Source organism: Carassius auratus, unplaced genomic scaffold (genome assembly GCF_003368295.1).
Source record: "Carassius auratus strain Wakin unplaced genomic scaffold, ASM336829v1 scaf_tig00000393, whole genome shotgun sequence".
NCBI classification, from domain to species: Eukaryota; Metazoa; Chordata; class Actinopteri; order Cypriniformes; family Cyprinidae; genus Carassius; species Carassius auratus.
In genome coordinates, this window is record NW_020523296.1 from 20,343 (window position 1) to 37,842 (window position 17,500).

The window sequence follows — 17,500 nt, forward strand, 5'->3', positions numbered from 1 at the left end:
TAAAAGTAGGCGGAGCTTGTGGCAGGCAGCCAATAAGAGCGCTGCCAGAGCAGACAGACACGGTTCTCAGCAGGTTCTCGGTGAGCAGTGGGTCTGTTTTGGCAGGAGGCAGGTGTCACTGCCATAGACCAGCAAAGCAATCTGTCCTGCTGAAGGGAGTCGCCTGTCCTACACACACACAATCACACAAACAGGGGGAGGGGGCTGGTGTCAAATCAGTCCTTCTGTTAATGGACCGTGGACCGCATACACACACGCCATCTTAAACATCCTTCAGTGAACATGGCACGGCTGGCTGTGGCAAAGCGCCACTTCCCCCAACTGGGTGGCACATGCCACCTCCACTGGCAGGATGGCAACACCACCTGGTAAGAGCTACAGAACACAAAGACTGTACTAGGAACGATTACTTTCAGAGAATATAACTGCATTACTGCTAGTAAATAATGTAAATACTGTACTTTTTTTTGATTCATTAAACAGAATTTGTTTGTGAATCAGATTAGACTGATTGCATATGTTTTTGATACATTAAATAGAACCAGTTCATAAGAGTATTTTGTTTGTGAATCACACTATGGTTACAGTGCATGTTTTTGTTTTATTAAATATAAACCAGTACATAAAAGCCATTTATTTGTGAATCAGACTGCATAGGTTGCATTTTACATGTCTGAGTCATTAAATATAACTAGTTCATTAAAATATATATCATTTTGTAGTGATTTGGACTATAATGGTGGCATTTTATTTGGAGATTCCTTGAATAAAATTGGTTCATAAGAGTCATTTGTGAATCAGATTACACTGATTGCATTACATGTTTTTGATCCATAAATATAACTAGTTCAAAAAAGTTATATGTTTGTGAGATGGACTACACTGGTTGAAGTGTAAGCTATAGATTCAGATGAATGTGAATGTTAACATATAGGTATTCCAGACCTCAGTGGTTACCCAGAACACTGTTCTTGAGATTCTCTGAAGTCTTAGGGATGGTACTGTACGTGTTAAACTATGGGTTCAACTCTGTATTCTGTGCAGCATGGAGAGATCGCCGAGATTGAATTCATTCAGCTGAAACAAAACCTTGTATTGGCCTTGTGTATGGTTTCATATCTCTGTAATAACAGCATCGCTTTCATACTGACGGCTGGGTTTCACGTCCTGCTACGCACGGCGCATAATGCCAACAGCTTCAGAAAAATATTTAGCTACAATCACACAAAGGAAGAAGGGAATGGGGAGGAAAATTCACAAAATTTCTCAAACCTGTGCAATTGCAAGGGGACACAAATGCTCGATTTAATCGAGTAGAAAAATTCAAGAAGTGTGTTCTAATATGCTAAATTACATTATCATACGGTCTGTTATATAAACCTTCTCAGCTCATCTAAAGTGAGCTAGTGTGTGCTATTAATCTGCAGTAGTGTTGTCCTACAGCAAAGAGAGAGAGAGATTGTGGAGCCGTGAGCCAATAGTCTTTCTGCGGCTCGCACAGTGAGATACATGAGATTTCGGAGCCAACAGGGGCCGAGAGATCAACAAACCCCAAAGAGCTACAGAAAAAAAAAAGCTTCAATTACACAATTAAACAATGTTTTCCAGTATTAATATTTGTTTTTGCTTTTATTATTATTCTTATTTCTTAAGCATCTGTTGTGATTATTTTCGATAAACATAAGAAAACTATATACATTATAATTATGAACCCAATAATATACATCTTTTATAGACAGTTGCAATCAAAATTGTTCAACCCCAAAGAGACTGCAGTACTTTACAAGTACAAGCTTTTCTGAAGATCCGGGACATTACAGAATTTGCATCTATAACACTTTACTGGCATATTAAAAGTGTTAATGTCAACATAAAATACAATATATTTGAGTTATACCATTTCTTAATAATAGATCTACATCATAATTACTCAACCCCTGAGTAATATATATATATATATATATATATATATATATAAAGTTTATCAATAAATGAATTAATTAACCTAGAATTAAAATGAAAGTAATTCTGTTGAGACAAAACCAGATCACTTTAATGAATTACTTGTTGATTGTAATGGAAGCGTTTTTTTTTTTTGTTTTTTTGTGTTAAATAATCATTTGTAAAGTATAACGAGAGCAGTCTAATTTTGTCATGACTTGCTCACTTCCATTATAAATCAACAATTCTGTTTACAAAGTGTGTGGTAGAATTGGGAGGGATGTAGCTGTGCGTGTCACTCTCTTTCTCTCAGTGTAGACAGTGTGTGAGGGAGAGAGAGAGAGAGAGAGAGAGATGGAAGAAGGAAATGGAAAAGCGGCAGCAAACAGAAGAAACGCAAAGCGCTGTAGGCAGAGATCAAACAGCGCATGTGGGCTTTTATGGATTATGATTTTGCCATGCGTGGGCTTGTTATTATGGAGCGTTCTATTAGAGAAATGTAATATTGTAGTATTGTTTATGAAGACTAATGTTGGCATGTTAACTGAGAGACATTCTGAATGAAGCATAATGTATTTTTAAAGATGCCAATATGAGATGACTCATAATCCTCTACCTCTGGGCTAAAACACACACACACACACACACACGCACGCACGCACACACACGTGCAGCTTCTTATTGCAGTTAATGGAGGCCCTGACCTTTTAAAAGCAAGTTATCTTCTGTGTCATGAAACTCTGAGAGACAGAGATCAGAGAAATGGGACAGAGAGAGTGAATGAGAAAAAGAGAGATAGAGAGGTGGGGAGTGGATTATAATTATAGACCCAAACTAAAATCTACTTGACACATCTGAGAAATGAAAACGACATCCTTCTTTCATTCTTCATTCATTTTTTTGAACACGTTTTCATCGTTAATCTCCCTGTTCTGTCTTTTTTGGGGAATCTTAAACCTTTATGTAAATGAACTTCTCATTCATAACTTTTCTTTTAACAATTCTTATAACACTGTCATAGGGCCGTTGGTCATATAACATTTTTTAACAAAATACTTAAAGTTACTTTAAACATCAATATATCATATAATCATTTATACATGTGTATGTCATGTGAGTTTAACACCTCTGCTTTAAAAGACAGATTTACACTGGGTTTGGCTCACTGTGAGAGGGCTAAAGCTCATGGTTGTGCAGGGGTTGGCTGTGACCCTCTGCTCTCAGATCACCAGCACAGATGAGCATGCAGTTTCCTGATCTCAAAGCACTCGAAGGGTTCTGGGTTAGAGAGCCCCATTGTACTACAGTAAATAAGCCACAGAATATGATGGCAATAGTGGAAACGTCTTTTCCTAGTGGCTTTTAGAGAGTGTTTTATGCAAGTGATGATCTCCATAGCCTGGTCACATTCAACTAATGGCACTCTGATGCACACATCATTTTTATGAGATACTTATCATCCCATATCTGTTTGTAAATGCCGGACAGGGTCTCAGAGTTCACTGTAGTTGATTTTAGACCTCACAGACTTCATTTTCCCAGAGCACACTACAGCATGTAGGAGAGCCCAGGAAGTGTGGCAGCACGGGGCCAGAGCTTTGGCGGTTCTCCATTAGCCTTGATGATAGAGGTTAGAGACTCGTGAACCCTTGTCCCAGAAAACTAGCACTACATCTATAAGGGTTCAGGCAGTTATCTCAGCCAGTATGGGAGATGCAGCGTAGCCTTCTGCGTTACTGGAAGTGACAGCTTCTGCTGGTAATTGACAGCCGTGTTGTGGCAGCCTGCAGCTCTTTTGAAGCTCTGCAGAGTGTCTCGGCAAAGGTGAGATACAGAAGCACCTCCAGGGACTTGTGAGCAAGTACAGCCAGACACGGTTACAGTGGAGAGCTTTGTTTAAACTGGTGCTTCTCAGAAGCTTTTGCTTCGGATTTAGAATAACATTGGATTATCAAGTGGAAAGACCAAAATATATCATAATTCATTTTTTATGTAACCTTGTTGGTACCAATCATCATTTTGTTGATGTTTTCTGTTATTATTGATGCTGTTGTTCTTTTATTGCTTTTTGTTATTTTTATCATTAATAATAATAACTATTATTATTATTATTATTATTATTATTATTATTTATCATTTTTATTATTACTATAATAAGAATAATTATTATAATTAACAATAACAAACAACAACAAAAAACTATAACAACAAAAACCATTATCATTATCAGTAGTAGTAGTAGTAGTAGTATCATTATTATTTGGTTTAAATATAATTGATATACATTTTTTAATATTCAAAATGGGAAGTATTCTCATTCCTTTAAAACATCAATTTGTATCTTATAATAATTGATTATGATATAAATAATAGACATTTTTAAAAATCATCATACTAGTTATAATTATTATTATCATCATCATCATCATTATTATGAAAAATGGAAAGTATTCTTTCTTTAAAATATCAACATTTATATTATTTATTTATAATATATTTATTCATCATCAGATTGCAATATAATTGATACACTTAATTTTAAATAATAAAAATGGAAAGTATTGTATTTAAAATATAATAATAATAATAATAATAATAATAATAATAATAATAATAATAATAATAATATGAATAATAATATGAATAATAATATGAATAATAATAAACAGTAACAGAAACAAAACGTATGGGCCAAAACAATGTTAAGTGTAGTATATTGTATATGACTGATACTTCTATTTATTTTGATAAAATAAATATACCTATACATATAGCTTATAAAATATTTATTAAATAAAATAACAACATAATAAAAAAAATAATACAGATACTTGTACATTAAATAAATATTTTATTTTTCTTGTCCATGATCCTCAGAACGGAGTCAGTTTTTGGGTTGTGATCGACTACTGGTTTAGATTACATTTCCAAAAACTAATAACCAGCCGAGTTATGAGAAGCTAATGAACAGGACTGTAGCAACCTGTGTGCTTGCTGAACATATAGACAAGAAAAGCAATGGCTGCTTTACTCAACATTTACACGTACAGAGAACATGTGTTTGCAGAATCTACATCTCTAGATAAAACTCCCCCATTTCGCTAATCCAGAGTCCCTGTGCATGTATAACGTTACAAGGATCTCATTTTCCAAGTCTAAACTAAGTCACGCACATTCATATTGGCTTTGCGGCTGCTAAAACGTGAGTCAGCGTGCCTTTCTGACACGGTACAACATAATCACATACAGCTGTGGAACTCGATCGCGTGGCAGGACGGCTTCAATCAGGACTGGAACTTTAAATCTTAGCCACAGTTCTCTCCTGCAGCGCTGCATTTTTATATATATGCTGATTTAGCCACCGAATTTGATCTCATGCCTGAAAAATGGACTCAGGTAGTCACAGTGGCTTAGAGAATAAGCATCTGCCAGTCCTGCTGTCAAGCGAACCGTAAAAAAGACCCTCGGGCAGAATGGCGCTGATCTCATCTTGACGGGTGCAGTGCAGGGAGACCGACTCGAGCTAGTGTAATGTATTCACACGTATGACTCCTTCACCGGGTGCTCTTTTTCATTATTTATAATCTTACAGATAAAACATATATAAAAGATACATTCCTTGTCCTTTTTCTTTTATCCTGTAACATTATAGTTTTATAGATGAAGTGCATCATTTCTGTACCATTAGCTTCACCACACAAAATATTATTCCTTAAACTGGTATATGAGCTTGTATTGAATTACTAGATAAGAGGCCACACCCATTCTGCATCTCAGTGAACCAATCAGAGACCAGTCATACAGTTCTAACAAAAACGCATATATTTGAAATTTTGTTAAATAAAACATAAGAATAAGAATCAAATCAAATACATATTTATATTCTATTTGATGTCAAATTTTCTGCCGATGATAATGATAAATGATAACATTATCCATAAAATAAAATAGATGGGAAGCATTCTCTACTGTTGAAATATTATTATTTCTTTTTTTAGTTTATTTTTTTCCTCCCATCTGTGCCCCCATAAAAAAGATCTGTGGTCAATTTTTTGGTCGTGATAAACAAATTGAGAAACACTGATACAGTCAAGCCAAAATTTATTCAGACACCTTCAGCATTTCTCAGAAAACATGGTCAGACCAAAATCCCTGAATAATTTTTGGCCCCAAATTTTTGTTAGTTTTACTGGTAGTGCACTCTAGGAAGAATTTATGGGTACAATATGAAATATTTTATCTTATTTTGTTACCCTCAAATGAACTATAGTGTCCTGCAACCACTAGTAAAAAGATATTTTAATCAAAAATCATATATGGTGTCTGAATCTTTTTTTTTTTTTTTTGACTATATATCATACTTAAAAAACATACTTTTTGGAAATTGGGAAACTATAATGCAAATGTACCAAGACTTCAAATGTATTTGTTTTTTTCAAGTAAAACTGATCTCTGATTGGTTCATTGCATTGCCATTTACAGAGGGGGCGTGGCCTTTGATCAAGCAATCCAACACAAGCTCATAAACATTGCCAACTCTGTGACAGCCACTTTTCCACCATCACGCTGCTTCTTTACACCCTCTCCTAATCAAAACCATGTAAACAACCTTTTAAAAACCTGTTATAAAAGCAGTATTTCAGATATATTTATAAAACACAAACAAAATTGTAATTATAAGCTGTCAAAAAGCAGATGAGGTTGAAGCACCACAAACAAGTATTGTAGCTCGCTTTCCACATCGCTCGTGTTTTTTTGCCCAAAAGAAAGCCGCATTAATGATATTTTCTGTATGGTGTCTGATTCTGAAGTACCTTTCTCCTTCTCGCCTGTTTTATAAATCAGCATATGATTACACGACATGCATATTTATAAGGAAATAAGTGCTGCACTTGTGCTATTTGCATTTGAGTAAACTATTGTCGAGAGGAGAGAATTATCCCGGATATAGATATTATTATCCCCGAGCTTTTGATTAAACCAATTTTCATAACGCAGCTCATTTATCTCACCAAACATCATTGCAGAAAAGACAATAGTCAAAGATTTGTCCTCCAGAGAAATATGCCGTTCAGTGTTCACAGACTTCAGTCATTACACAAAACAGAAAGGCAGTGCATGTGTTCACAAATTTTGGTTTCTACTAATCAGTGCTGGGTGAAACAACTTGCAAGATATGCTTTCAGTTAACAATGCAAAATTTCAACTATATATATATATATATATATATATATATATATATATATATATATATATATATATATATATATATATGCAATAGTGAAATCAAAATTAGCGATAGGTGATATCAAATTTAGAGACACTGAATATCACAATGATTGTTATACACTTTGATTAGGACATTAGGTTCTAGAATAATCTTGTAAAAATGTATAATATATTATACACACATGCATAAAGTACTGTTCAAAGGTTTGTGGTCAGTCTGAATATTTTAAATATTTTTGTCATTTTTTTGACACATTTAACTGATCAAAACTAACAGTAAACACATTTACAATGTTACAAAAGATTTATGTTTCAAATAAAAACGAATAACAAACAATAGAGCACCAACTCAGCACATTAGAATGATTTCTGAAGGATCATGTGACATGGAGAACTGTCATATAAAATAAAATAAAATAAAATAAAGTATTATATGGCTGTTCAGTCTAATTAATTAGTAAAACCATCCATTACAATCTAAAAAAATCTACATATTAATAATTAGTAATAGATTACTTCACTAACCTGACTTTTTATTGACACAATTCTAGTGTACCACAGAAAAGTGTACTTAATAAAAACATCAGAAAGGCTGCAATTGAATGTGTTTGTATGACAGCTATGTGTAGAACATTACTAAAGCCCTTCACAATGTACAGACAGCTTTGAATACCAACGTGTGTGTGTGTGTGTGTGTGTGCGTATATGTATATATATATATATATATATATATATATATATATATATATATATATATATATATGACAGCAATATTTCAAAGGCATATGGGGAATATAGGCATTACTACTGGCGAGAGTGTGTATATGTGCGTTGTTATGTGCAATGTCTCTAAAAGGGTTGACGGCTGTGGATTGTGTGTGTGTGTGTGTGTGTGTGTGTGTGTGGTGTTAGGGGAGGCTCTGGAATCATTAGCTGTAATTGGTGTGAGAGGGTATGTGTTCCAGCATCTCTCAGCAGGAACCGGCCAGCGAAACAACTGAAAACCCACCACCTCCCCGCCAATGCTGTCGCCTAGCAACCCACTGTACCTCCCTTCCTCATCATGACATCACAAAGAGATTTTCACGTGAGTTCACTGCACTAATAAAACGTGCACAATCAACTTTTTATGACATTTCATATATCCTTTGAATCAACTGAAACATCGCGAATCACTCAGAATCAAACTTTGGAATTTTCAAGCTCATATTGCTTTCAAATTTCAATCTTAATTGCTTATTATTAGAAGTGGGAAAAAAGGCAATAAATACATTTTATTAAATATATAATTTTATTAATTGCCTATATATATACCGGCCATATTTGTTTCTGAAGGATCATGTGACACTGAAGACTGGACTAATGGCTGCTGAATATGCAGTCAAACTGAAAATGGTAAAGTTATTTTAAATTGTAATAATAATATTGTTGATCAAATAAATGCAGCCTTGTTACATAAAGAGACAAAAAATAAATACATTAATAAATTCCACCAAAAAAAACCTTCTTCCAAATTGTGTCCATCAGTGTATGTTATGGCTCTGTCCTTGTTCATTGCTGTAACCACCACCACATTGAAGAAGATACATCTCTAATACTGAATATTAAATATCTGTCGGTTATGGAACAACATACTAGCAATCATATTTTAGAGTTATGAGTTTGAACAAAATTATTAACCTATCAAATCTCTCTGATTTGAGTAGTATATTATGGTCCTTGGATAAAAGCATCAGCCAAATTCATAAATGATGGAAACAGAACATTTCCTAGTCACCAAAGTCAAAGCCACCTTTCACTAATTCACTGAAATCAATCAATTCTACAATTCAGCGAACCTTTGAACAGCACTTTCTTCCGTTTGACCCAGTTGCATCCTGTATTAAAAGTGCTCAAATGAAACTCGACATGTGAAGAACAATCAATGAACCTTTAGGAAGGATCCAGACAAAACAGTATTTTCCTCCAATGCAGCAAACACACATCTTACCTTTTCATAGTAGCGCAGCTCATAATCAAGAATAATTCCATTGGGCTGCTCAGGCTGTGGCCATGACAACGTGATGCTTTTCAACGTCGAACTGACCTGATGCATTATGGGAACAATAGACGGAGCTGCAAAAGAGAGAGAGAAACCAAGTGAAAAAAATCATTCCAAACAGCCATCTTCCCTGCTGTGTATACTGTACTTAGCTAGTGAATTGATCTGCTACTTTCAGAAATGAAGCACATACACACAGTACGATGAAAGAGTCAGGCGAGAGGGGGATTGGAGTTTTTTAATAGCTTCGTGAGAATGTGCCCTTTGCAATGGAAGCCCATTTCTCAGTTCAAGCGCTCTGATTGGCTACAGTGTGTTTCTGGCCTCTCCGTCTTTAAGGAAGACACACCTGGGTGAACATGCACAGCCTCTGAATTAACCCACTGCCCGTTTCATTCCTCTCTCTCTCGCTCTCTCTCCCTCATTTCCTCCTGTTCTCCTCTACTTCGTCAAAGTGGTACGACTCTACGTTCAGCTGTTGTAACATCACACACAGCCTGCTTTCACGGGTGAATAGACTGAGGCGAGCATACGGATGTCACACAAGCAGCTACACACACACATACACACTCGCACCTGCTAAACAACACACACATGAATGGTCACACACAGACAAACCATTTTCTATTACTTTCTCTCTCTCACACACAGACACACACACACACACACACACACACACACGTTCATAGTGGAAACAAGCCTTCAGATATATTGTACATTAAAGATGTAACAAACCAATTAAGATTCTTAAAAAAAGTTTCCTCACCATTATAAAGGTTATAAAATGAGCACTTTTATCAGGCTCCTATGTGTAGGTTCAGTTATTTCACTTTAATGGTAATGAATAGGTTCTTTTCATTACAATTACAGAAAAAAACGGAACCTACACATAGAAGCTTGATAAAACGACACAGATGCTTTTGCATCTGCACTCTTCATATATATATATATATATATATATATATATATATATATATATATATATATATATATATATATATATATATATATATATATATAAAGCTTTTGTCCTAGGTGCACTCACACACACACACACACATATATATATATATATATATATATATATATATATATATATATATATATATATATTTAGAATACTTATAAAATGTAAAAAAAAAATATTATCTATATAAAATTGTTAATAAGACACCCTTATATGCACACAGGCTATTAAAGCAATATCTTGGTCAGCATTCTCATTTTGTCTCCAGACTTCCATCTGATGCTTTTAAAATAGTGACTCAAGCAAAGTGTCACCCTGCTCTGAACCACGGCCTTTGAGTCCTTCTCTCTCGCTCTCTCGTTCATGCTCTGTTGCCCATCTTTGCTCCACATTAGCAATTACTGGCAGTGTGCACACACACTCTCTCCCTCTCTCACACACACACACAGCTGCAGAGAGGCTGAGAGAGAGTTGAAATTGCTTTTCTGCTGTTTTTGTATCTCAACGTTGGGAGAGGTTCCACCTTCTAACACACACACACACACACACAGTTATTTACCATCCCACACATTGTGTAGCAAAATAGAGATTACTAGCTTCACTGTGTGTGTGAGAGAGAACTTTGTGATCAATTTTTAATTTTCTTATCTAAAGAACAGCAGAAGCTCCAATCCCTTCCTTATAAACACACACACACACACACACACAGCTGCTGACTCTTTCATGCTATTTTTCTTGTACACCCACTGCCACATTTTACATATTTACAAACTACTTCTATTACTACTACTAATAATAAATAGTCATTAAAATTACAACAATCATTGATAATAATAAACACAATATATTTAACAAAACAAAGTACAAATTAAGTAAAATAATCATATAAATTAGTAAAATAATAAGGCATAAATATAATAATTTATGTTATTAATATAATATTTATTTGACCACTAAATGGCTATATAGAATCAATCAAGCAAGCAAGCAAACACACACATTTTATTTATTCATTCAATTGATCAATATGCGACCCTTCAGTGAAGATATATATTTCATCTGATATAAATAAGCTTTCCATTGATGTATGGTTTGTTAGGATAGGACAATATTTTAATATCTGGAATCTGAGGGTGCAAAAAAAATAAAAATAAATTGCCTTTAAAGTTGCACAAATTATGTCCTTAGGAATGCTTATTACTAATCAAAAATGCTTTTTTAAAAATAAAGATGAGGTAGGAAATTTACAAAAGATATACATGGAACATGATCTTCATTTAATATCCTAATGATTTTTGGCATAAAAGAAAAATCGATCATTTTGACCCATACACTGTATTTTGGCTATTGCTACAAATATACCCGTGCTAGCTAAGACTGGTTTTGTGCTCCAGGGTCACATATAACCTGATCAGGAACAATTTGACTGGATTAAAATCATTCCTTTCTGACAGCACAAGAGTCTGGTTGGCATTTATGCATTTAGCCATTTATTGGTCTGCTTCAGGGAAACTTATGAGTAAATGTCTGATCTCATACTTCTCAAAGTCTGAATATTTATTACTCGGTGCTGGTTGAATGTGTGTTTGCGTTAATCGCGTGTCTGCCAAAACTCAAAGGGAGGTTTTCCAGCAGTTTCTTCTCCTCAGAGCTGGCAGGACTCCTCCATCCTGACAAAGATTTGTGACTCTTCTCCTCTCATCACCCTCTTTCCTCTTCAACTCATCTCTCAGCATCCACATGTCTTCCTCTCTTCTTCTTTTCAGCCTCTGGTCCTCAACAGGACGACTGCTTCAACATTAATCACAGTCACACTCTCTGCCAAACACATGAAAGTGAGAGACAACGCAAGAAAGACAAGAGAGCAAGATACGGCAGATGAATTCTAAACAACAGTTTCTTGAGCCAGACAACTACTGCACCGCTCTCCACGAGTCTCTACACTTTCACACCGCATTTACTAATACTGACAGAAAAATCACAATTTAATTTGAGTTTGATTCTTTTCCTTGCAATTTGATTAGGTTCAAATCTCGATTTGGTACTGATTCATTTAGATATATTATGTACATTATATGCATATGTTTCTCTCTCAACTAATGCTGTGAACTATACAGAAAACAATGTTTATTGGTACATTATTAATATTGAATTAAAATTAAATGTATGCATTTAGCAGACGCTTTTATCCAAAGCGACTTACAATTGCTATATATATCAGAGGTCGCACGCCTCTGGAGCAACTAGGGGTTAAGTGTCTTGCTCAGGGACACATTGGTGTCTCACAGTGGATTCGATCCTGGGTCTCTCACACCAAAGGCATGTGTCTTATCCACTGCGCCAACACCACCCCATACTTAACATGCGTTCCCTGGGAATCGAACCCACAACCTTATAATATATAACATTAATATAATACTTCTACGATCATAGATTTAATTTTCTGAGGTAAACATAACATTACGTGACATTGTTTACAAGCTGTTTTATTGACATCTTTTCACTGCTAATTGACTGAATGAGGTATTTCAACACACTTTCCGATGTTGGTTCATGTCTATTTTGTGCAATAACTAGTAGTAAATAGTGTTGTTTTTGGCTGCCTGTTTTAATTTTAGTTTTAGTCTAGTCATTTTAGTTTTTATTTGTTTTAGTCACGTTCATACTCTTTTTAGTCTAGAACTAGTAACTAGAGCTAAAAGTCTGAGCAGTTTAGTCTTATTTTAGTCAGGATTATCCATGACTATGTCCGTCTAGTTTTAGTTGACAAAAATGTATGCTGGTGAACGTTCTCAGTTTCAGCGTGGATAGTGAGTAGCTAACTGATCTCTGCTTCATTACAGTTTGCACATATTTTTCCATCGTGAATGTTGATCTGCCTTCAAAACACCCGGTAAAAGCGTTACACGATGACGTGCATCATCACAACAACACACCCTTTATGGCATTGGTTCTGGCTTATGTTCACACAGAGATCGTTCCGGGGCTGAACCCATCAATGTTACTAGGTCCCCAACCCGGGAACGATCCCGGAATCAATCCCGGGACATGTTTGCATTCACACAGAAGGCAATCCGGCAATGTTCCGACATTTTTTTGATAGGGGCTTTAGCTATATTCTTCTTCTTATAGAATTTGCTGCAGGCTAGACGGTTCACCAGCATATTACTGCCAGCCTCAGGACATCTGGACTCCACGTAACCTTCAAATCCTTGCGTAAAGTCCAGTCATGTACAAAAAATTGATAATGACTTTCGTAGATTCATAATCCTTTGTGCTAAGGATAGATTTTACAGAAACATTTGTGACTCCATATTCAAATAACTTTAAAAACATGTGAAATTTTGCTGCATGATGAATGGAACACTCCATTATCACATGGTTCACAGTTTTTAGCAGGGCTTTAGCTTTGTTTGATGTCGTCTTCTAAATAATGCCATGAGTGGGGCTTGAGGAAGTGATGTCACCTGCATCTGCGCAGTGCGACCTGATGCAGCCCTTCAAGTACGACACAGAAATACTGTTAAATAATAATAATAATGCAACTAAACGAGACGAAATAACTTTATAACATTTAGTTTCATCTTGTTTTGGTCAACGCAAATGAAGAGACATTTTAGCATAGTTTTTATTCTGTAAACCACATTTAGTCTCTTTTTTATTCATCAACAATATTGCATTATACATTTAATTATAGTCATCATCACATGACCAGCATTTACATTCCGTCTCATCTACGTCACGTGATAAAGGTTCGTTTACGATGATATTTAGTCATGATTTTCATGACGAAAGCAACACTAGTAGCAAAGCGGAAGAAATCAAACGATTTACATGCCACATAAACTGAGGCGACTATAGCGATCCGTTATGCCTCATTAAAGAGCACCAAAAAAGTAATTTGATAGTTTCAGAATAAATTTGGCAGAAATTCAATGCTTTGATGCTGTTTTGTATAAAAAGTAAGCCCCAAAGCTTATTGTGATTTTTGGATGCTAGGTGCACTACAAATAACGTTTAGTGTAGTGAAGCATCAAACTGAACAGCATCGACTAAAAGATCAATAAGAATCAATATTCGTTCATCAAAATAAAACTCAGAAAAATCAGTATTCTCAACTATGCCATAGTATGTACATTGAAAATTGTATTCAATATCCATCAGGAACTCATTGGCCATAAAAAGAAGGTGTTACTTTACAAAACAGTTGCACATGCTCCATCAGTCTGAAGATGATGCTCTTTCACTTCCCCTTGACCGTAAACACACACACACACACACACAAGACTTATACAGCCAGCAAGAGAAAGAGAGAGAGTGTCTTAAAGAGATTTATAGGGTGTGACTGTCATCCAGACACTGATAGTATGTACTAGACCCATAAAACCCGCCTGAGTGACAGCTGAATACAACTCAACCGCGCCTCAACCCTTGCTTTTCTGTCTCACTGTCTCTGTCTCTCTTTCTCTCCTCAAGCATACTCATTATTTTCTGTACACCAGATCCTTGCCCTCTGCCAACACAATATCAGATTCTACAAACATAAATGCAATAAAGAACCATACTAACCAAAACACATAGTGTCAGCAGTTTGTTCTGATGATGTTTACAGCATGTCTTCTGAGGTTAGTTGATGCAAATCCAATAGAGGATCTGTTTCTGTTTATGGCTATGCTGCCCTTACTATTGAATAAAGTGAGTCTTATAACAATTACAGCACAGAGCAACTTTCCAAATTCATTTATGCTGCACTTGATCGCAGATTTATTGATCTCCTGTACGATTGTCTCTGGTTTATATGGATGGATTCAAAGCTCTCTTCTTCTCCAGCTGGTTTATGTGCTGCTCTTCTCCTGAGTTTATTGTAGTGGCTCATGGGAACAGCGTTTGCTGGTAATTGGTTTTGTAACCACTGGTCTATGAGCTTGGTCTCGGTGGGGCATTTGCGGTTTGTGCTTTGAACGAGAAAGATTAAGAGAGAGTAGCCTTATAGAAAAAGTACTGTGGTGGTATACCATGGTATTAAATCAAATACCCACAATTATTCTTTAAAACCTATGAAATAGAAATCTATCAATCTATCCATCTATTCTGTGTGTGTGTGTGTGTGTGTGTGTGTGTGTGTGTGTGTGTATATATATATATATATATATATATATATATATATATATATATATATATATATATATATATATATATATATATATATATATGTATCTATCGATGGATAGATTGATAGATTTCTATTTCATAGGTTTTAAAGAAAAAAAAAAAAATATATATATATATATATATATATGTATATATATGTGTGTGTGTGTGTGTGTGTGTGTAAGTTGTGGGAGTGCAATTTTTTTTTTTTTTTTATTAAATTAATATTGAATAAAAAAAAAAAAAAAAAAGATCAAACATTGCTGATAGTCTTCGGTTTCCTGTTTGGTGCATCATGGGGATAAAGTACAGCAGTTATGAAAAAAAAAATGTCTGAAATGGAATTGCTTATGAAGTTAGGAGGAACAAGCCATCACACGAAATGACTGCTGACAAACCAGTTTCCCAAAGCAGAGAAAAATAAGTTTTTTTCGAAATAAACAACAATAAAACCTACAGTGCAGGAGGCTGGAAAGCAGCTTTAAGTCTCCAAATGGCTATTGCTTGAACACAACAAACACTCCCACGCTCCTTCAGCACAAACATTATCAAATGTCCTGTTTTCACAGAGTGCCGGAGAGATTTAAAGACGTGCTTGCTTGAATCATGAATCATTATGTCTTACAGAGTTTAGGGAAACAACCAAATTAGACTCGGAGATAATCTAAAAGCATTCAAGTTTTCTCAGGTTTATGGGAAATGAGGATTTATTGTTTACATACCGAAATCCAATACACTTTATAATTTAATAATAAGATACATTTTCAACTCATTAAGCATAAAATATAGAAAATACAAATGTTCCTTTTAGTATCACAGTGCGTCCTGTACTCAATGTTCTCTATAATCCTAAACATTTATCAGAAACTCTCAATAGTAAGAGAAAGACAAAAATTTCAATGAACAATGACCTAAAATGTAGTATCAAATATTGTATACCTTCAGAAGCTTTGGAACATGATGAACTCATGTTGGACTAATTTTATGGCACTTTCTCGTTCTTTTTCAAGCTTCTGATCCACTGAATTGCCATTTTTAATTCAGAGCAGAGCACTCGAGCTAAAGGAACAGTGTGTCCTTCTTCCAGTTTTGGGTCCAGTCTTTTAAACCAGTCATATCGATGAGGGAATCACCAGACACACAGTCCAGATGCCAGTCTGGGAGTTTAATAACCCTTCAGAGCCACAGGGCCAGTGGCCACGGGTTTATAACCTCTACTCTTTGCCCATGATTATTGCCTCTCTCTTCCTTCCTAACAGAAGAAGTAGATATGTATTCATTTTTATTTTATTTTATTACAATTATATTTTCTATATTTTTTTATTTTATTTCATTTTATTTTAGCTTTGGACTAAAATAACAACCAACAAGTTACATACCATAATACAAAAAAAAAAAAAAAAAAAAGTAGGATCCAAAACTGAATAAAAAGCTTTTATTTTGTAAGACTAAAAATAACTAATAATAATGTTATTTTAAAATATAATACCAAAACAATAATAATAATTTAAATATAAATTATAATATACAAAATACATAAAAATTAAGCAAATCATAATAAAGTGTGTATATATTCAAGACGTAAGCCTAATTCAGATCAGTAAAACCAGGAGAAAAAAATAATAATCTTTTCAACAGCCACGATTTATAGATTTAAAAAATCTATAACTGCAGTAACAATCCCCAAGTGTACCATACATTTTTTAAAACCACTTTCACAACCCGGTTAATTCGTTAGTTTATCTCTCCTTGCAGGAAATGAGAGACTCTACATACTGTGATACACATTGATTAGTCTGTCATATGTCCTTAGCAATTATTTCTAATTGACAGTGACTCCAAATACACATGAACGGACAGACTGCGAGATAAGATGGCGCCCAGGAAGCTGGAGTCTTTACCGGTCTTCCCAGCAGCCATTTGTGAGTTTTGTGGACACTGTGAGGATGTGTTTCTTCACTCTAGCAGTGGAAACAAGAACATTGTGCTTTTGCATTGCACACAAGCTTTTGAAAAGTTGACAAATAGCAACCTACAGACTATATAATGTGCAATAACTCCACCCTCCATGCATCTGAAAGGTCAGCCTCTACTCCCACCCCACCTGTCCTGCCGTATGTGCCCAGACCAATAGCAGCGAATGCAGTTTGTAAATGCCAAACACTCGCTGG

General features: G+C 35.1%; 1 protein-coding gene across 1 annotated transcript in view; it reads right to left on the reverse strand.

The window, feature by feature from the left end:
• LOC113068988 (ephrin type-B receptor 1-B-like) overlaps positions 1 to 17,500 on the reverse strand; it is a 47,369-nt gene that overhangs the window by 14,846 nt on the left and 15,023 nt on the right. Inside the window, exon 3 of the mRNA XM_026241950.1 lies at positions 9,161 to 9,285. Coding sequence (XP_026097735.1) covers positions 9,161 to 9,285 — 125 coding nt within the window. The remainder of the gene's footprint in view (positions 1 to 9,160; positions 9,286 to 17,500) is intronic.